The 22168-nt window shown below is 40.0% G+C and overlaps 1 protein-coding gene across 1 annotated transcript in view; it reads right to left on the reverse strand.

Moving 5' to 3' along the window:
* The window catches only part of CCDC138 (coiled-coil domain containing 138), a 148344-nt gene that overhangs the window by 55955 nt on the left and 70221 nt on the right, over nt 1-22168 (reverse strand). Inside the window, exon 12 of the mRNA XM_080814221.1 lies at nt 16496-16688. Within this exon, the coding sequence (XP_080670347.1) occupies nt 16496-16688 (193 nt within the window). The remainder of the gene's footprint in view (nt 1-16495; nt 16689-22168) is intronic.

The raw sequence follows: 22168 nt of genomic DNA on the forward strand, positions 1-22168 counted from the left end.
AAAGTTTGTCTGAGGTCAAATTAGACCTAACAGATTTTTTTCTTTTCTTTTTTAAGATTTATTTATTTATTTTTAGAGAGAGAGAGTGAGAAAGCAGGGCAAGGGGCAGAGAGGGAGAATCTCAGACTCCCTGCTGACTCCTGACAGGGCGCCATCTCATGACCCTGAGATTATGACCTGAGCCAAAACCAGGAGTCAGACACTCAACCAAATGAACCACCCAGGCACCCCTAAACCCAAGAGATTTTTTTTTTTTTAGTTCTTTTCAGCGCGACAGTATTCATTGTTTTTGCACCACATCCAGTGCTCCATGCAATACGTGCCCTCCTTAATACCCACCACCTGGCTCCCCCACCCCCCGCCCCTTCAAAACCCTCAGGTTGTTTGGAAGGGGAGGTGAACCATGAGAGACTATGGACTCTGAAAAACCCAAGAGATCCTTTTCAATCCAATTTATATATAAATACCTCTGGAATCTCCTAGAAGGTTTTTAAAAATAGTTTTAAGGTGTATTTCTAAATGAATTCTGAGTAGTTTCTTATTTATTTCTTTTAAAAACTTCTAAAACCATTTCACAATCAGAAAAAACACCCAAAGGTGCCTGGGTGGCTCAGTGATTTAAAGCCTCTGCCTTCGGCTCAGGTCATGATCTCAGGGTCCTGGGATAGAGTCCTGCATCGGGCTCTCTGCTCAGCAGGGAGTCTGCTTCCCTTCCTCTCTCTCTGCCTGCCTCTCTGCCTACTTGTGATCTCTGTCTGTCAAATAAATAAATAAAATCTTAAAAAAAAAAACCACCCAAACAAATAATTTTTCAAATTATAGGAAGAATATCAATTGTGTGGTCATGTATTTAGATGAAAGATAATAAACTTACAGGTTTTTTGGAGTTTCTTAAAATAATTTAATGGGGAATTTAGTCTAATTTTTCTTTTTTCTTTTTTTTTTAAAGATTTTTATTTATTTGTTTGACAGAGAGAGAGATCACAAGTAGGCAGAGAGAGAGGAGGAAGCAGAGTCCCCACCAAGCAGAGAGCCCGATGCGGGGCTCAATCCCAGCACCCTGGGATCCTGACCTGAGCCGAAGGCAGAGGCTTTAACCCACTGAACTACCCAGGCGTCCCTAGTCTAATTTTTCAACTTCCATTTTACACACAAAAGTTAAGACTATACTCAAAAATATACACACTTCTCAGAAGTTATTTGCTTCAGAAGTTATTTGCTTTGAAATTGGACAAAAATCATAACAAGATCAATCAAGATGGTTATGAAGTGACTAGGATAGGCAAGAGATAACATAATGTGAATTCTGGTTAGAAATTTTATTACCAATTATCACCGAATGCTTAAAAATTCATTACATATCGTCAGTATAGAATGAGCTGCAAACACACTATCAACTGAAAACAGTTAAGCTGAAGAAAAACATGGTATGATGAGGCACATAGGTGGCTCAGTCAGTTAAGCACCCAACTCTAGATTTCGGTTCAGGTCATGATCTCAGGGTGGTGAGATGGACCCCTGTTCAGGCTCTGGTCTCAGCAGGGAATCTTCCTCTCCCTCTACCCGCCTCCCCAGCTTGCGCACGCTCTCTCTCTCTCAAATAAAATCTTTAGGAAAAAAACATGTTATGATATAATTTGTATGTTTTTAAACAAAGATAAATCAAAACTAATGTTGTGCTTTGAGAAGTTGATTAACATCATTTGAGGAGCAGCTGTGATCCCACCACATGTTTTCCTGTTGAATAACTCACTGGTCTTCTTGCATGCCATGCTCTTCCACAATTCCAAACTTTAGTTCATACTGTTCCCTCAGGAATGACTTATTTTCTGCCTATGAAATTCTACACATTCCTGACAGTCCAGCTCAAATGCTAACTCCTTAATACTAAATCCTCTCCTGATCCCCTAAATCATACCATCGGAACTAAGTTATCACCTCTTTCGCGTTTTGTTTTTTTTTAAGATTTTATTTCTTTGGGACGCCTGGGTAGCTCAGTTGGTTAAGCCGCTGCCCTCGGCTCAGGTCATGATCCCAGGGTCCTGGGATCGAGTCCCGCATCGGGTTCCTTGCTCGGCAGGGAGCCTGCTTCTCTCGCTGCCTCTGCCTGCCTCTCTGCCTGCTTGTGTGTGTTCTCTCTCTCTCTCTCTGGCAAATAAATAAAATCTTAAAAAAAATTTTTTTTAAATATTTTATTTCTTTATTTGACAGAGAGAGAGCACAAGTAGGCAGGGTGGCAGGCAGAGGGAGAGAGAGAAGTAGGCTCTCCACTGAGCAGGGAGCCTGACATGGGGCTCGATCCCAGAACCCTGGGATCATGACCTGAGTTGAAGGCAGACACTTAACTAAGCCACCAGGCGCCCCTTATCATCTCTTTAACCAGAAGCACATTATTTAAACTTCTGTGTGGATAATTATAAGATGAAGCAGAAAGAAATATTTACAATCTACTTACCCACCAGACTCTAAGGACTTTGAAAGCAGGTACTATCTTATAATTCTTTCTACTCTCTTAAAAAAGTGACTTGCAGGGGCACCTGGGTGGCTCAGTGGGTTAAGCCTCTGCCTTCGGCTCAGGTCATGATCTCACAGTCCTAGGATGGAGCCCTGCATCGGGCTCTCTGCTCAGCAGGGAGCCTGCTTCCCCCCTCTCTCTGCCTGCCTCTCTGCCTACTTGTGATCTCTCTCTGTCAAGTAAATAAATAAAAATCTTTAAAAAAAAAAAAAAGTGACTTGCACAAGGAAGGAACCAAATTCACTAATTCAATATGCATATATGAAGTGCAAACTGTCATTTCTAGACTTACTATTCCTATTGCCCTATTTTGGTGCTTTAAAATTACTCATTATTATTATCATTATATCATTATTGTTTCATTTTAACTTTAAAATTTCATTTTTTATTTTTTTAAACTAATATATAGTTAACATATTATGTTCCAATAGTTTTAGGTGTACAAAATAGTTATTTGACATTTAAATACACTACAAAATGCTGGACAATACATTTAGATACCATCTAATACATTCAGATACATAGTTACTACAATATTACAGACTATATTCCCTATGCTATACTTTACATCTGACTTCATTCATTCATTCATTCAAATTGGCTTCATCTCAAGGCCTAGTATGTGTTTTGACTCATAACCCCGAGATCAAGAGTCAGATACTTAACTGAGTGACCCAGGTGTCCTAGATGTCATTGCTTTTTTTTTAATGGCTGAGTGATATTCCTTCCTTGTGTGTGTGTGTGTGTGTGTGTGTGCGCGCGCGCATCACATCTTCCTTATCTATTCACATAACAATGGACACTTTATTCCTTATCTTGGTTATTGTAAATAATGCTGCAGTGAGTAAACAACAGGGGTGCATATATATTTTCAAACTACTGTTATTTTTTCAGGTAAATATCTAGTAGTGGAATTTCTTGTTTTTTTGATAACCTGATATGAGGTGTTATCTCACTGTGGTTTTGATTTGCATTTCCCTGATGATTAGTGACGTTGACCACCTATATGTCTTCTTTGGAGAAATGTCTGTTCATATTCTCTGCCCACTTTCTTTTTTTTTTTTTTCTTAATTTTTTTTATTTTAATAAACATATAATGTATTTTTATCCCCAGGGGTACAGGTCTGTGAATCGTCAGGTTTACACATTTCACAGCACTCATCATAGCCCATACCCTCCCCAATGTCCATTTCCCCACCACCCTCTCCCGTCCCCCCTCCCCCCAGCAACCCTCAGTCTGTTTCTTGAGATTGAGTCTTTTATGGTTTGTCTCCCTCCCAATCCCATCTTTTCATTTTTTCTTTTCCTACCTCCCCCCAACCCCCCCCCGCCTTGCATCTCCACCTCCTCATATCAAAGAGATCATATGATAGTTGTCTTTCTCCGATTGACTTATTTCGCTAAGCATGATACCCTCTAGTTCCATCCATGTCGTCGCAAATGGCAAGATTTCATGTCTTTTGATGGCTGCATAGTATTCCATTGTGTATATATACCACCTCTTCTTTATCCATTCATCTGTTGATGGACATCTAGGCTCTTTCCACAGTTTGGCTATTGTGGACATTGCTGCTATAAACATTCGGGCGCACGTGCCCCTTCGGAGCACCACGTTTGTATCTTTAGGATATATACCCAGGAGTGCAATTGCTGGGTCGTAGGGTAGCTCTATTTTCAGTTTTTTGAGGAACCTCCACACTGTTTTCCAGAGTGGTTGCACCAGCTTCCATTCCCACCAGCAGTGTAGGAGGGTTCCCCTCTCTCCGCATCCTCGCCAGCATCTGTCATTTCTTGACTTGTTAATTTTAGCCATTCTGACTGGTGTGAGGTGGTATCTTATTGTGGTTTTGAATTGTATTTCCCTGATGCCGAGTGATGTGGAGCATTTTTTCATGTGTCTGTTGGCCATCTGGATGTCTTCTTTGCAGAAATGTCTGTTCATGTCCTCTGCCCATTTCTTGACTGGATTATTTGTTCTTTGGGTATTGAGTTTGATAAGCTCTTTATAGATTTTGGATACTAGCCCTTTATCTGATATGTCGTTTGCAAATATCTTCTCCCATTCTGTCAGTTGTCTTTTGGTTTTGTTCACTGTTTCCTTTGCTGTGCAAAAGTTTTTGATCTTGATGAAATCCCAATAGTTCATTTTTGCCCTTGCTTCCCTTGCCTTTGGCGATGTTCCTAGGAAGAAGTTGCTGCGGTGGAGGTCAAAGAGGTTGCTGCCTGTGTTCTCCTCAAGGATTTTGATGGATTCCTTTCTCACATTGAGGTCCTTCATCCATTTTGAGTCTATTTTCGTGTGTGGTGTAAGGAAATGGTCCAATTTCATTTTTCTGCATGTGGCTGTCCAATTTTCCCAGCACCATTTTTTGAAGAGGCTGTCTTTTTTCCATTGGATATTCCTTCCTGCTTTGTCGAAGATTAGTTGATCATAGAGTTGAGGGTCTATTTCTGGGCTCTCTATTCTGTTCCATTGGTCTATATGTCTGTTTTTGTGCCAGTACCATACTGTCTTGATGATGACAGCTTTGTAATAGAGCTTGAAGTCTGGAATGGTGATGCCACCAACTTTGGCTTTCTTTTTCAATATTCCTTTGGCTATTCGAGGTCTTTTCTGGTTCCATATAAATTTTAGGATTATTTGTTCTATTTCTTTAAAAAAAATGGATGGGATTTTGATAGGGATTGCATTAAATGTGTAGATTGCTTTAGGTAGAATAGACATTTTCACAATATTTGTTCTTCCAATCCATGAGCATGGAACTTTTTTCCATTTCTTTGTGTCTTCCTCAATTTCTTTCATGAGTACTTTATAGTTTTCTGAGTATAGATTCTTTGCCTCTTTGGTTAGATTTATTCCTAGGTATCTTATGGTTTTGGGTACGATTGTAAATGGGACTGACTCCTCAATTTCTCTTTCTTCTGTCTTGTTGTTAGTGTAAAGAAATGCGACTGATTTCTGTGCATTGACTTTATATCCTGACACGTTACTGAATTCCTGTACAAGTTCTAGCAGTTTTGGAGTGGAGCCTTTTGGGTTTTCCACATATAGTATCATATCATCTGCAAAGAGTGAGAGTTTGAATTCTTCTTTGCCAATTTGGATGCCTTTAATTTCTTTTTGTTGTCTGATTGCTGAGGCTAGGACTTCTAGTACTATATTGAACAGCAGTGGTGATAACGGACATCCCTGCCGTGTTCCTGACCTTAGCGGAAAAGCTTTCAGTTTTTCTCCATTGAGAATGATATTTGCGGTGGGTTTTTCATAGATGGCTTTGATAATATTGAGGTATGTGCCTTCTATCCCTACACTTTGAAGAGTTTTAATCAGGAAGGGATGCTGCACTTTGTCAAATGCTTTTTCAGCATCTATTGAGAGTATCATATGGTTCTTACTCTTTCTTTTATTAATGTATTGTATCACATTGATGGATTTGCGGATGTTGAACCAACCTTGCAGCCCTGGAATAAATCCCACTTGGTCGTGGTGAATAATCCTTTTAATGTACTGTTGGATCCTATTGGCCAGTATTTTGGTGAGAATTTTCGCATCTGTGTTCATCAATGATATTGGTCTGTAATTCTCTTTTTTGGTGGGATCCTGGTCTGGTTTTGGGATCAAGGTGATGCTGGCCTCATAGAATGAGTTTGGAAGTTTTCCTTCCATTTCTATTTTTTGGAACAGTTTCAGGAGAATAGGAATTAATTCTTCTTTAAATGTTTGGTAGAATTCCCCTGGGAAGCCGTCTGGTCCTGGACTTTTGTTTGTTTGGAGATTTTTGATGACTGTTTCAATCTCCTTACTGGTTATGGGTCTGTTCAGGTTATCTATTTCTTCCTGGTTCAGTTGTGGTAGTTTATACATCTCTAGAAATGTATCCATTTCTTCCAAATTGTCAAATTTGTTGCCGTAGAGTTGCTCGTAGTATGTTCTTATAATTGTTTGTATTTCTTTGGTGTTGGTTGTGATCTCTCCTCTTTCATTCATGATTTTATTTATTTGCGTCCTTTCTCTTTTCTTTTTGATAAGTCTGGCCAGGGGCTTATCAATCTTATTAATTCTTTCAAAGAACCAGCTCCTAGTTTTGTTGATTTGTTCTATTGTTTTTTTAGTTTCTATTTCATTGATTTCTGCTCTGATCTTTATGATTTCTCTTCTCCTGCTGGGTTTAGGCTTTCTTTTGTTCTCTCTCCAGCTCCTTTAGGTGTAGGGTTAGGTTGTGTATTTGAGACCTTTCTTGTTTCTTGAGAAAGGCTTGCACCGCTATATATTTTCCTCTCAGGACTGCCTTTGTTGTGTCCCACAGATTTTGAACCGTTGTGTTTTCATTATCATTTGTTTCCATGAATTTTTTCAATTCTTCTTTAATTTCCTGGTTGACCCATTCATTTTTTAGAAGGATGCTGTTTAGTCTCCATGTATTTGCGTTCTTTCCAAATTTCCTCTTGTGATTGAGTTCGAGCTTCAGAGCATTGTGGTCTGTAAATATGCAGGGAATGATCTCAATCTTTTGGTACCGATTGAGACCTGATTTATGACCCAGGATGTGGTCTATTCTGGAGAATGTTCCATGTGCACTGGAGAAGAATGTATATTCTGTTGCTTTGGGATGGAATGTTCTGAATATATCTGTGATGTCCATCTGGTCCAGTGTGTCATTTAAGGCCTTTATTTCTTTGTTGATCTTTTGCTTAGATGATCTGTCCATTTCAGTGAGGGGAGTGTTAAATTCTCCTGCTATTATTGTATTACTATCGATGTATTTCTTTGATTTTGTATTAGTTGGTTTATATAGTTGGCTGCTCCCATGTTAGGGGCATAGATATTTAAGATTGTTAGGTCCTCGTGTTGGACAGACCCTTTGAGTATGATATAGTGTCCTTCCTCATCTCTTATTATAGTCTTTGGTTTAAAATCTAATTGATCTGATATAAGGATTGCCACCCCAGCTTTCTTCTGATGTCCATTAGCATGGTACATTGTTTTCCACCCCCTCACTCTAAATCTGGAGGTGTCTTCAGGTCTAAAATGATTTTCTTGTAGGCAGCATATTGATGGGTTTTGGTTTTTTATCCATTCTGATACCCTGTGTCTTTTGATTGGGGCATTTAGCCCATTCACATTCAGGGTAACTATTTAGAGATATGAATTTAGTGCCATTGTATTGCCTGTAAGGTGACTGTTACTGTATATTGTCTCTGTTTCTTTCTGATCTACTAGTTTTAGGGTCTCTCTTTGCTTAGAGGACCCCTTTCAATATTTCCTGTAGAGGTGGTTTGGTGTTTGCAAATTTTTTCAGCTTTTGTTTGTCCTGGAAGCTCTTTATCTCTCCTTCTATTTTCAATGATAGCCTAGCTGGATATAGTATTCTTGGCTGCATGTTTTTCTCGTTTATATTTCTCTGAATATATCATGCCAGTTCTTTCTGGCCTGCCAGGTCTCCGTGGATAGGTCCGCTGCCAATCTAATGTTTTTACCCTTGTATGTTACAGACTTCTTTTCCCGGGCTGCTTTCAGGATTTTCTCTTTGTCGCTAAGACTTGTAAATTTTACTATCAGGTGACGAGGTGTGGACCTATTTTTATTGATTTTGAGGGGCGTTCTTAGCATTTCCTGGATTTTGATGTTTGTTCCCTTTGCCATATTAGGGAAATTCTCTCCAATAATTGTCTCCAATATACCTTCTGCTCCCCTCTCTCTTTCTTCTTCTTCTGGAATCCCAATTATTCTAATGTTGTGTTGTCTTATGGTGTCGCTTATCTCTCGAATTCTCTCCTCGTGGTCCAGTATTTGTCTGTCTCTCTTTTGCTCAGCTTCTTTATTCTCTGTCATTTGGTCTTCTATGTCACTAATTCTTTCTTCTGCCTCATTTATCCTAGCAGTGAGAGCTTCCATTTTTGATTGCACCTCATGAATAGCTTTTTTGATTTCAACTTGGTTAGATTTTAGTTCTTTTATTTCTCCAGAAAGGGCTTTTATCTCTCCAGAGAGGGTTTCTCTAATATCTTCTATGCCTTTTTTGAGCCCGGCTAGAACCTTGAGAATTGTCATTCTGAACTCTAGATCTGTCATGTTACCTATGTCCGTATTGATTAGGTCTCCAGCCTTCGGTACGGCCTCTTGTTCTTTTTTTTGAGGTGAGTTTTTCCGCCTTGTCATTTTGTCCAGATAAGATTTGCTTTCTCCTGCTGTGGAATTCCGCTGTTCTTGGTGACTGAAGTTGGTTTTGGATGGGTTTCTTGTTGATCTTCTGGGGGAGGGGCCTGTTGTAGTGATTCTCAAGTGTTTTTGCCGCAGGTGGAATTGCACCGCCCTTGCCAGGGGCCGGGCTAAGTAATCCGCTCCGATTTGCTTTCGGGAGCTTTTGTTCCCTGAGCGCTTTCCGTAGAGTTCCGGAGGACGGGAATGAAGATGGTGGCCTCCCAATCTCTCGGCCCGCAGGAGCCGAGAGCTTGGGGTTCCGCTCCTCAGTGTGCTCTCAGAGCAAAGCGCCCAACAGTCCCGCCTCCCTGGCTTGCGGTCGCGCCTCAAGGAAAGCAGTCAATTGCTGGAGCTGGAGAATAGCGCCGGGTCGCTTTCGTCTCCGTGGCCTCCGGCCACGCTCCGAGCCCACCCAGCCTGCGACCGGCACAAGGTAACCCCGGGCTTAGAGCTCACTCCTCGGCTTTGTCGCTGTAGCCAGCTTCCCCGCTCTAATATCTGCGAGCTCTGCGGCACTCAGACACCCCCAGTCCTTCTGTGACCCCGCGGGACCTGGGGTTATGCTGACCCTGCCTGGGTTTCCCCCCAGTTTAGCCTCTGGAGCGATGTCTCCCAGTGGAGCCGACTTTTAAAAGTCCCGATTTTGTGCTCCGTCGCTCCGCCGCTTGCCGGGTGCCGGCCCCTCCCCCCGGGGTCTATCTTCCCATCGCTTTGGATTCACTTCTCCACAGGTCCTACCTTTCAGAAAGTGATCGATTTTCTGTTTCTGGAATTGTTGCTCTTCTTCTCTTCGATTTCCCGTTGGATTTGTAGGTGTTCACAATGATTAGATCAGCTGTCTAGCTGATCTCCTGCTACCCGATGTCGTCTCAGCCTGCTACTTCTCCGCCATCTTGACTCCTCCTCTCTGCCCACTTTCTAATCAGATTTTCTTTTTCATGTTGAGTTGTATTAAGTCCTATACATATTTTGGAAATTAATCCCTTATCAGATATATCATTTGCAGATATCTTCTCCAATTCAGAAGGTTGTCTTTTCATTCTGTGGATGTTTTCCTTCACTGTGCAAAGGCATTTCAGTTTGATGTTGTCTCAATTGTTCATTTTTGCTTTTGCTGCCCTAGCCTGAGAAGGCAGACCCAAAAACATTTTGCTCACACCAATGTCCAGGAGTTTACTGGGCTTTTAGTTCTCTTTTAGTTTTATGACTTCAGGTCTTACATTTAGGTCTTTAATACATTCTAAATTTATTTTTTTGTATGGTATAGTAAAGTGGTTCAGTTTTCCCAGTACCATTCATTGAAGAGACTCTTTTCCACCATTGTATATTCTTGCCTCCTTTGTCACAGATTAGGTAAAGGTGGGTTTATTTCTGGGATCTGTATTCTATTCTGTTGATCTGTGTGTCTATTTTTGTGCCAATACCACTCCGTTTTGATAACAAACTTGTGGTCGAGTTTGAAATCTTTTCAGAGTACAGGTCTTTCACCTCTTTAAGTTTATTCCTAGTTATTTTATAGTTTTTGGTGCAATTACAAATGGGGCTATTTTCTTAATTTTACCTTCTGCTGATTCTTAATGGTGTTCTTGATCTCTGACTGGTTCATTTTTATCTGTAGAGTCTCAATGATGTCCTCCCCTCTTATATCTTGTTTGTTTTTACCTCCACTCTCTTCTCAAGTTCAGTGAGTATCTTTATGAACATTACTTTAAATTCTGTCAGGCATATTACTTATTTCCATTTCACTTGGCTTAGTCCTCTTCTTTCATTTGAGACATATTCTCTGTCTGTGCATTTTGTCTGACTCTCTGCGTCTATTTCTTTGTGTTAGGATAGTCAGCTACTTCTCTTGCTCTTAATGATAATGGCCTTATACAGAAGAGGTCTTACAATGCCCTGCAGGGCCATGTCCCCTGCTCCCCAGGGCCTGGCATTAGGGCGGGTCTCCGATGTGTACTGCATGTGCTCTGTTGTTGTTGTTAACCTCTTCCTCGCTCCCCCTTCAGTCCAGTTGTCTGCAAAGGTTCTCTGTCAATTGTGGGTAGTGTTTGGTCCCAGCAGGGGTGGGAAGTGTTTTAACAAGGTATGCAGGGGTCTGCCCAAGAAATGAGACTTGCCCCTGCCACCACTGGAACTGAGGTCCTGCAAATGTGCAGGTTGGGAGATGTGTTGGCAGGGTTTGCCCTAGTCTTTTGAGGAAGGGGTGTGCAATGCCAGAACTAAGGCAAGTGTGACTGGGAAGGGTAGATCTGCCAAAACATAGGGTGAGGGGCTTCATTGTAAGCAAGTTGAGTAATGAGTGTCGGTGCCATGTTGGCTGTTGTTTATGCAGGGAGGGAAATGGTGCCTGCCAGTTTCTTTGCTCCTAGAAAGCTCTACCCATGATCCCTGTCTCTCCAAGCCATGCTCTAAGATGAGCACATCACTCTCCCTCCCATCAACCCCCAGAATTTTTCAAACTGATGGCTCTATGCTATATCCACATGTATGCTGTATGTCCTGCTGTCACTTTAAGGGTAGGGACTCCACTTTCAAACACGGTCGGGGCTCCTCCAGAACCTCAATTTTGAAAATTCCACACATTAAGTCTCACTAGTTGTAAGAACTCATGAAGTTTGGCCCCTCTCACTTTCAAAGACAAATGTTATGGGGATTCATCCTTCCCACTTCTGTTCCCCAGTGTGAAAGTCTGATTTCACTCTTCCCTGCACCACTGGATCTCTCCCTACCATGGACAGCCAGAGTCTGTTTCACTCCCAGACCCTATCTTTGTCCTTCCTACCTTCTTCGATGTGGCCTCTTATCTACCTTTAGTTCGTGGAATTTGTTCTGCCAGTCTTCAGATCATTTCATGGGTTATTTACACTGCTGTGAGTATATCTAGTTGTACCCATACAACAAGGCAAGCTTACTCCCTCTACTCTACCGCCTTCCTAGCAGATCCTCTAATTTTTGACATTTTAATTATTATGCTTCTCAGTGTGGACCTCTTTGGTTTCATCTTATTTAAAGGGGTTCTCTGTATTTCCTGGACCTGGATGTGTTTCCTGTCCCAGGATAGGGAATTTTTCAGCTTATTTCTTCAAGTAAGTTCTCCACCCTTTTGTCCCTCTTTTCTCCTTCTGAACCCCTACAATGCAATTATTAGAAAGCTTAATGTTCTCGTAGAGGTCCCTTAACTTATCTCACTTTTAATAGTCTTTTTTCTTTTTGCTGTTCAGCTTGGATGATTTCCACTATCCTGTCTTCCTAATTGCTGAGCTGTTCTGCATCCTCGGATCTGTGGTTGAATCCTCTAGTGTTTCTCCTCCTAAGTTAAGAAATCATCTTTATGATGATTACTTTGAATTGTATCAGGTAGACTGTTCATCTCTGTTTTGTTTAGATCTTTTTCTAAGGTTTTTGTCTTATTCTTTCATTTGGAACATAATCCTCTGTCTTCTCATTTTGTCAGTACATCTCCTGGCCTTGAAAGTAGTGGCCTTATGTAGAAAACATCTGTGGGGTCCAGAATCACAATGCACCCTAGTCACCAGAACCCAACCCTCAAGGATGTCCCCTTGTTGGCTATGTACACATTTCCTGTTGTGACTGGGCTGCAACTGATGGGTCACCCGGTGGGCTGAGGTGACTGCTGGAGCAGCTGCCTCTAATGCCCAGCAACGACTACTATGGGTGCACTGGTGGGAGGCTCTGGCCCTGGCACAGCTGGATAAGAGGCCCAGCTGCAACTGCTGCAAGCTGTGCTAGTTGGGGGAAGGTCAATCATGAGTGTGAATGTTTATCTTTGACTGTTGCAGGCATGCTGGACAGTGGAAAGCACTTTAGAAATGTGCCTGACAGGGCAGGTGCTTTGGGAAGGTCATGTTCACAAAGGAATGCTGGTACAGGACAAGCAGGGCCATCATGACAGATGGAGAGTGTCAACTGGAATGGCAGCATCATGCAAGCTAAGCTGAAGGAGGACAAGAAAAATTGCACCTGCCAGCACTTTGTTCCTAGAGAAAGTTCCTACAGATCCCCACCCCTCCAGCACATGCCCTAAAATTAGTCAATAAATCTCTTTCACCTATGGCCCAGGTGCTTTTCAAACTGCTGCCCTGTGCTGAGTGAGACTGTGCATGAGCCCTTTAGAGAAGAGTCTCCATTTCCCTCCAGCCCTCCCAGAGTTATGGCCTGCTATTTTTCAAAGCCAGACATTATGTGGGCTTGTCTTCTCAGTGCAGATCTTTGGGGTGGGAGTGCACAATGTAGGGTTTGAACCCCTCACTCCTCAGGCAGGTATCTGCACCTGTGATGTGATTCTTGATTACCACACCATGAATTATGTTCTGAACCAGACCATGTCTCCTCCCCTTCTACCCTTCTTGATGTGGCTTTTTCCTTTTATAAATATTTTTTTCTCTTAAGATTTTGTTTATTTTTTTGACAGACAGAGATCACAAACAGGCAGAGAGGCAGGCAGAGAGAGAGGGGGAAGCAGGCTCCCCACTGAGCAGAGAGCCCAATGCAGGGCTTTATCCCAGGACCCTGAGATCAGACCTAGCTGAAGGCAGAGGCTTAACCCACTGAGCCACCCAGGCGTACCTGGCTTTTTCCTTTTATCTTTAGCTGCGGAATAGCTGTTCTCCTAGTATTCAGGTCATTTGCAGAGAGTTACTCTATTAAGTAGTTGCATATATTTGCTATATCCATGGAAGGAGGCAAGCTCAGGATCTTTCTAATTTGCCTTTTTTTTTTTTTTTTAACTCTATCACAGTTGCTTTAAAATCTGCTAAGGCAAGCCATTACCCATGCTGCTGTTTTACTTGTTTTAAATTATTACGTTCATTGCAAGTATTATTTCAAACTTTCCTACTACTTTCTCAACTTACACACACTATACTTGAATTTTCATTGGTATTGTTACACAAAGCCATTTGGGAGTATCTTATAATTTTTAATACATTTGTTAGGAAGAACAAAAGTCCTTTATTTCCGGAGTGCCTGGGTAGCTCAGTTAGTTAAGTATCTGCCTCTTGATTTCAGCTCAGGTCATGATCTCAGGGTTGTGAAATCAAGCCTTGTATCAGGCTCTGTGCTAGGTGTGTAGCCTGCTTGAAATTCTCTCTCTCTCCTTCCGCCCCTTCCCTACTCTAAAAGAAAAAGTCCTTTGTTTCTGCCATTTAATGTCAGCAATAATCTTTTAAAAAATTTTTTTCAAGGTTTTTTATTTATTGTTTTGAGAGAGAGAAATCAAGAGAGAGAGAATATGAGCAGGGAGAAGGGCCGAGGGGGAAGCAGGCTCCCCAGTGAGCAGGGAGTCCAAGGTAGGGCTCAATCCCAGGACCCCGGGATCATGACCTGAGCTGAAGGCAGACGCTTAACCAACTAAGCCACCTAGGCACCTAGCAATAATCTTTATTATCCTGTCCACTCATCTACTACTTACCCATATCTTTTTTATAAAGATTTTATTTATTTTTAGAGACAGAGAGAGAATGTGTGCGGGCATGCAAGTGTGGGGGGGAGAGGGAGATCTCAAGCGGACTCCCAGCTAAGCTTGGAACCCAATTCAATTCCACAACCCTGGGATCATGACCTGAGCAGAAACCAAGAGTCAGACGCTCTAGTGACTGAGCCACCCAGGTGCCCCACCCATATCTTTATTTATACCTATTATATTTCACAAAAGATGAAGTTTACAAACACCAAACTAATTTGTTTATAAGTTTGTAAACAAACTTTATACTTTTTGTTTTTCTATATTAACAAGATTTCTTTTTTACATATGTTATTGCTATTTGTTAGTGATATTCATAGTAAGCATACTATACAGTGTTAGATAGTCTAGATGGTAATGATAGTATTGAAAGTCAACAGACTTTGTGAACTTCCTTTGAAGCTCATTTTCTAAACACAAATTCTATCAGACTGCTATAATAAATACCAGAGATTGTGTAGTTTATACACAACAGGAATTTTACTGCTCACAGTTCTGGAGGTGGAGAAGTCCAAGTATGGTTGCCAGCATGGTGAAGACCCACTTCCTGGTTCACCACCTGAACCTTCATTCTCACTGTGCCCTCACACGGTGTGAGGGCTAGAGATCTCAGTGGAGATTCTTTTATAGGGGCACTAATCCCATTCATGAGGGCTCCACCCTCATGATCTAAGCCCTCCTAAAGGCCCCAATTACTAACATCATCATCTTTGGGGGTTAGTATTTCACCATATGAATCTTGTGGGGTCACAAATATCCAGAATACAGCACATTATATTCAATAAATTTCTGAGCTAGTTTCATTAAATGCCCTCACTTTTTTTTTTTTTAAGATTTTATTTATTTGACAGAGATCACAAGTAGGCAGAGAGGCAAGCAGAGAGAAAGGGGGAAGCAGGCTCCCCGCTGAGCAGAGAGCCCAATGTGGGGCTCCATCCCAGGACCCTGAGATCATGACCCAAGCTGAAGGCAGAGGCTTAGCCCACTGAGCCACCCAGGCACCCCAAATGTCCTCACTTTATACAGAGTATCCACCAATGAAGAGTTTCCTGTATTTCCAATATTCATCTTTCTTTTTATTAATGGCTTATTGAAGATGGTCAGCATGTCTAATACTGTACTGCACAAAAGTGGTGACAGAGAGCACCTAATTCCCTCTCTTATTTTATATCTCTATTGCACTAGTTTTATCAGTAACACAAATTATGTTTTATCAAATGATGTTATGATGCATGTTGATACATGGTGAACTTTATTTTGGACTAATACACCCTTCTCATAAATGATGTTTCAAACAGTTGCCACTCAATCTGTTTAACTATGAAAACCATAAACATAAGGAAAAACTAAGACAAGTTATAGTTTCATTTTTTGTTATTGTTGTTGTAAAATTCCATAATCAGATGTTAAGTAAACAGTATACACTGCAGAGAAAGTAGTAAAATTAAATTTTTGCCATTTCCCACTAAAAAAATTCCAAACAGACTGAGTTATACAACTTAACAAACTGAAAAGATAAAAAGATGGCATATTTAATGTTTCATTATATTGGTATGACTTTAACAAAAATTCTATTTAGTAATCCAAAAACATAACTCATTGCTATATACCAAAACTGTATCAAAAATGGTCAACTTTGATTGAAACATTATTCTTAATTCATTCATTTCCTTATTCACTATTATTATACATTAAGCACTATGCTAGTTGCAGGGGGGTACAATAGTAAACAAGGCAATATTTTTCTTCAGTCAACTTACAAACCAGTGTAGGGACTGATAAAAGTTTTCTATAAAAGGCCACATAACAATATAGGCTTCTAGGGGGCCATATAGTCTCTGTTGCCAACTACTCAGCTCTGTTGTAAGGTGAAAACAGTTTCTAGACAATAGGTAAAAAATGAGCATTCGTGTGTTTAAATAAAACTTTATTTATAAAATAGGTTGTGGGCCAGATCTGGTCAATGGGCTACAGGTTGCCAACACCTGCTCCAGTAAAAATAATGAATTAGGAATTTCAATACTATATGGTATATGCAATGATAGCGGGAACCATAGGTTACTGTGGAAATATGATCTAAGAGAATCAATAAAGTCTCCTGGGAGGAGACAACAATACGACTGACTACTCCTCTTTCTCACATTCAGCAAATAAAAGTAGTTTATTGTAATGTGCCACCATTATAAAATCTTATTCTAAAAATGGAAAACACATTTGACTATGCAAGAATAACTTCATTATGTAGTATTCTCTTCTGTTTATGAAAAATTATGCATAAGCACAAGTGAAAGCTTACCTTGGGTGACTGTTCTGAGAACAATTAAAGTTGATAAAAATCTCAATGGTAAATTGGAGCTCTTAAAGAAAGCAGCTGTCTTTGGTTTATTCTCCACTGAATGTTCTAAAGAATTATCTTGAATTCCCTTAGTTACTACTCCTTTGAATATATCTTCACCCAATCTCCTCAATGTTGATGTCATGGTAGAATGCTGTTAAAAATATGTACCATCTTAGTATATATATGTCCATTATATATTTCAAATACTACAATCAAATACAGAAACTAAAAATAAGTCAACTTTTTTTCTAATTAAAGAATGGGTTAGAAATATGCAAGATTAAAAAGAAGTAATTTGGGGCGCCTGGGTGGCTCAGTGGGTTAAAGCCTCTGCCTTCAGCTCAGGTCATGATCCCAGGGTCGTGGGATCGAGCCCCGCATCGGGCTCCCTGCTTGGTGGGGAGCCTGCTTCCCCCTCTCCCTCTCTGCCTGCCTCTCTGCCTACTTGTGATCTCTGTCTGTCAAATAAATAAACAAAAGCTTAAAAAAAATAATTTTATAATAAACTTTTTAAAGTTATTTATGACTTTTTCTAAAAAAAAAGAGCAGTCTACAAGAATTAAGAAATTGGAAACGTAATTTTCTAAGAAAAAAATAGGAAAATTGAGACAAGATTCAATTTGAAAATGTTTAAGAACATAGGATCATGATATATTTCTGGCACAGAGAAATCAAAGGAACAGAAAATTAGATACTATAGGTTCTTCATTCCTCCACCATTATTGACAAATGGTTTGTTGGGTGTAACTTACAGTGTTAGTTCATAAAGTGATTATCTATGGCCTCACTGCTTTATAGCTTACTATGATCATAACCATCACAGTGATTTTAATAACTTTCAACAACTGCAGAAGAAAACGCTGGGTTAGAATCATGGATAATTCTGGGGCACCTGGGTGGCTCAGTTGGTTAAGCGTCTGCCTTCTGCTCATGTCATAATTCTGGGGTCCTGGGATCGAGCCCCATATTGGGCTCCCTGCTCAGTGGGGAGTCTACTTCTCCCTCTCCCTTCCCCCCTTCCCTGCTTGTGCTCTCTCTCTCTCAAATAAAATTAAAAAAAAAATATTTAGAATCATGGATAATTTTAACAGTGAATAAACAAAATAAGACAATGGGCAAAACAGGAATACTAGCATATAAATACTTCTAAAATTATATAGGCTTGCATGATATTCCACATATATTTTAAGAACCAAATAAAGGAAAACCATTTTACACTGCTACAGATGAGGGTGCATGAGCCAGACTTAGAAGAAACTTAAATATGGGTAACAACTATTTGTTTTAGAATTTCATCATATTAAAATTAGAGAGATAGGGATGCCTGGGTGTTTCAGTCAGTTAAGTGTCCAACTCTTGATCTTGGCTCAGGTCATGATCTCAGGGTTGTGAGATCCACACCCAGTGTGGAGCCTGCTTGAGATTCTCTTTCACCCTATGCCCCTCCCCCACGCCTCTCTAAAAAAATAATAATTAAGAAAATAAAATGAGAGATATATTGAGATTTTATGGGTATCAAAAGGCACAATGATTAGGTGGTAAGCAGCATAAGAGCTGAAAAGGCTGGCAACCTGGAAACCACAGACAAAAAAGCCCTAACATAAGTCTGCTCTCTTAAGCCAAAAGGCTAGGAAAAGAGTGGCCTTGCAAGACAAAAAGCTTTTATTTTTTAATTTTATTTTTAGAGCGGGGAGGGGCAGAGGGAGGAAGAGAATCTTAAGCAGGCTTCATGCATAGCACAGAGCCTAATGTGGGGCTCAATTTCACAAGGCTGAGATCATGACCTGAGCCGAAATCAAGAGTCAGATACTTAACCAACTGAGCCACTGAGGTGTCCCAAGGCAAAAAACTTTTAGACAAAACCACAATACAACCAAACACCATAGAAAGACCTGTGGTCAAACATCTATCTAGATGAGCAATATTCCAAGGACAACCTACACTTCTACCCTCAACCAGGCAGTAACAAAGTGTCCATGAAGGTAATGTGAGGGGTAGTAATGAGGCACTCCCATCCCTCCCAGTTAGGGAGGTATCAGTGGAGGCCTAGTGGGGAGCCAGAACACCCCCAGATCTGCAGATATCAGCAGAAGCCTAGTGGGGAACCTGGACTCCTACTTAACTAGGCATAAAGGGAAGCCATCCTCTATTTCCTCTGCGAAAGCAGTGTCAATAGAAAGCCAGATAAAATAAAGACCTGGAGCCTTATAGTATCAAAATGTCTAATTTTCAATAAAAAAAAAAATCACTAATCACACAAAGAACCTAGAAGATCTCAAACTGAATGAAAATCAGTAATTGCCAATACAATGGCACAAACACATTAGAATTATCTGACAAACATTTTAAAGCAGCCATGATAAAATTAGTAATTATGCATTTTTTAAAAAAATATAAAATAGAAAATTTCATCAAAGAAATAGAAGATGTTACCAAAGAAAATATAAAGAACCAAATGGAAATTTTATAACTGAAAATACATTAACCAAAATAAAAAACTGAGAGCCTTTCCCCTAAGGTCAGGAACATGACAGAGTTGCTCACTCTCACTACTATTGTTCAACACAGTACTGGAAATCCTAGCCTAAGCAATCAGATAACAAAAAGAAATAAAAGGCATCCAAGTCAGCAAGGAAGGAATCAAACTTTCATTCTTCACAAATGACATGAACTTTATGTAGTAAACCCAAAGACTCCACCCAAAAATTGCTACAACTAATACATGAATTCAAATCTGCAGGATATAAAATCAATGTACAAAAATCTGTTGCATTTCTATACACCAATAATGAAGCAGCAGAAAGAAAAATGAAGGAATTGATCCCATTTACAACTGCACCCAAAACCATAAGATACCTAGGAATAAACCTAACCAAAGAGATAAAAGATTTGTGTTCTGAAAACTATAGAACACTGGCGAAAGAAATTGAACAGAAAGAAATGGAAAAACATTCCATGCTCATAGATTGCAAGAACAGATATTGTTAAAATGTCTATACTACCCAAAGCAATCTACACATTCACAATGCAATCCCTATCAAAATAACACCAATATTTTTCATAGACCTAGAAAAAACAATCCTAAAATTTGTATGAAACCAGAAAAGACCCCGAATAGCCAAAGCAATTGTGAAAAAAGAAACCAGAGTGGGAAGCATCACAGTCCCAGACTTCATTCAGGCTGTATTACAAAGCATCAGGGCAGTATGGTACTGGCACAGAAACAGGCACATCATTTAATGAAACAAAATAAAGAACCCAGAAATGGACCCACAACTATACGGTAAATTAATCGTTGCAGGAAAGAACATCCAATGGAAAAAAGACAGTCTCTTTAACCAATGGTGTTGAGAAAACTGGACAGCCACGTTCAGAAAAATGAAACTGGACTACTTTCTTATACCATATGCAAACATAAATTTAAAATGGATGAAAGACCTAAATGTGAGACAGGAAAACATCAAAATTCTAGAGGAAAACATAAGCAGCACCTTTTCTGACCTTGGCCCCAACAACTTATTACTAGACACTAACTAGATTACTAATATCATCAGAGACAAGGGAAACAAAAACAAAAATGAACTATTAGGACCTCATCAAAATAAAAAGCTTCTGCACAGCAAAGGAAACAGCCAACAAAACTAAAAGGCAGTCTATAGACTGGGAAAAGATATTTGCAAATGATATATTGGATAAAAGGATAGTATCCAGCATCTATAAAGAACTCATCAAAATCAACACCCAGAATATAAATAATCCAGTTAAGAAATGGCCAGAAGATATGAATAGATGTTTCTCCAAAGAAGACATACAAATGGCCAAGAGACACATGAAAAAATGGTCAACATCATCAGGGAACCACAAATCAAAACCACAATGAGATACCACCCTACACCAATCAGAATGGCTAAACTAAACAACACAGGAAACAATAGATGTTGGTGAGGATGCAGAGAAAGGTGAATCCTCTTACACTGTTGGTTGGAATGCAAGCTGGTGCAGCCACTGTGGAAAACGGTATGGGCATCCTCAAAAAGCTAAAAATATAACTACCCTATGACCTAGCAATTGCACTACTAAGTATTTATCCAAAGGATACAAAAGTGCTCAAATGGAACAGCCTTATTGACCATGGCCAAATTATGGAAAGAGCCCAAGTGTTGAATGACTGATGAACGGATAAAGAAGATATGGCATATATATGTATACAATGGAATATTACTCAGCCATCAAAAAGAATGAAATCTTGTAACAAGATGGATGGAGCTAGAATGTATTTTGCTAAGCGAAGTAAGTCAGAGAAAGACAGATGTCATATGATTTCATTCATTTGTGTAATTTAGGAAGCAAAACTGATGACCATAGGGGAAAGGAAGGAAAAATAAGATAAAAACAGAAATGGAGGCAAACCATAAGAGACTGTTAAGAGAACCTTTGGGTTGTTGGTGAGGGGACTGGGGGGGGGATGGGCTAAATGGCTAATAGGTATTAAAGAGGACACTTGTTGGGATGAGCACCGGGTGTGATATATAAGTGATGAATCACTAAATTCTACTCCTGACACCAATACTATACTTATATGTTTACTAACCTGAATTTAAATTAAAAAAGAAAAAATACACAAAGAAAAAAAAAGATAGGTTCAACAGCAGAATGTAGGACACAAGGAAATAACTGTTTAACTGGAATTTAAAACAAAAGAATTTACCTAATCTGAACATTGAACTAAAAAAAAAACCTAAAAAACTAGAGGGAAAAAAAGAGATTCCAGGAACTGAGGAAACATAACAAAAGATTTAGCAACCCAGGGGCGCCTGTGTGGCTCAATGGGTTGGGCCTCTGCCTTCGGCTCAGGTCATGATCTCAGGGTCCTGGGATAGAGCCCTGCATCAGGCTCTCTGCTCAGCGGGGAGCCTGCTTCCCCCTCTCTCTCTGCCTGCCTCTCTGCCTACTTGTGATCTCTCTCTGTCAAATAAATAAATAAAATCTTAAAAAAAAAAAAAAAAAGACTTAGCAACCCTGTGCATCAGAATTCTGGAAGGAAAAGAAACATGAGGTAGGGCTGAAAAAATACTTGAAGAAATAATGGCTGAAAACTTCCCAGATTGGCTAAATAAATAAATCTAGAGACTGAAGAAGCTAACCAAACCCCAGAAAGAATAAACCCAAAATTATCAACAAGATACATCATAACCAACTTATGAAACCTAAAGGAAAAGAAAACAATAACAGAGAAATTAACATATACGAAGCAAGCAATTCAAGCAACAGTGGATTCCTTATCATAAGCCACAGAAGTTGTCTAGAAGAAATTAGTACATTTTTCAAGTATTACAAGAAAATAACTATCATCTCAGAATCCTATACCCAGTGAAATTATCCTTCAGGAATACAGAGGAAACTAGGACACTTGAAGATGAAGTGAACTAAAAGAGTTTGTCATCAGCAGACCTATTCTGAAAGGCTGCTTAAGAGAAGTTCTCTAGGGTGAAATGAAACAATAAAAGAAGGAACCTTGGGGGCACCTGTGTGGCTGGGCAGGTTAAGCCTCTGCCTTCAGCTCAGGTCATGATCTCAGGGGCCTGGAATCGAGCCAACACATCAGCTCTCTGCGCAGGGAGCCTGCTTCCC

This window comes from Martes martes (assembly GCF_963455335.1).
Source record: "Martes martes genome assembly, chromosome: 9".
NCBI classification, from domain to species: Eukaryota; Metazoa; Chordata; class Mammalia; order Carnivora; family Mustelidae; genus Martes; species Martes martes.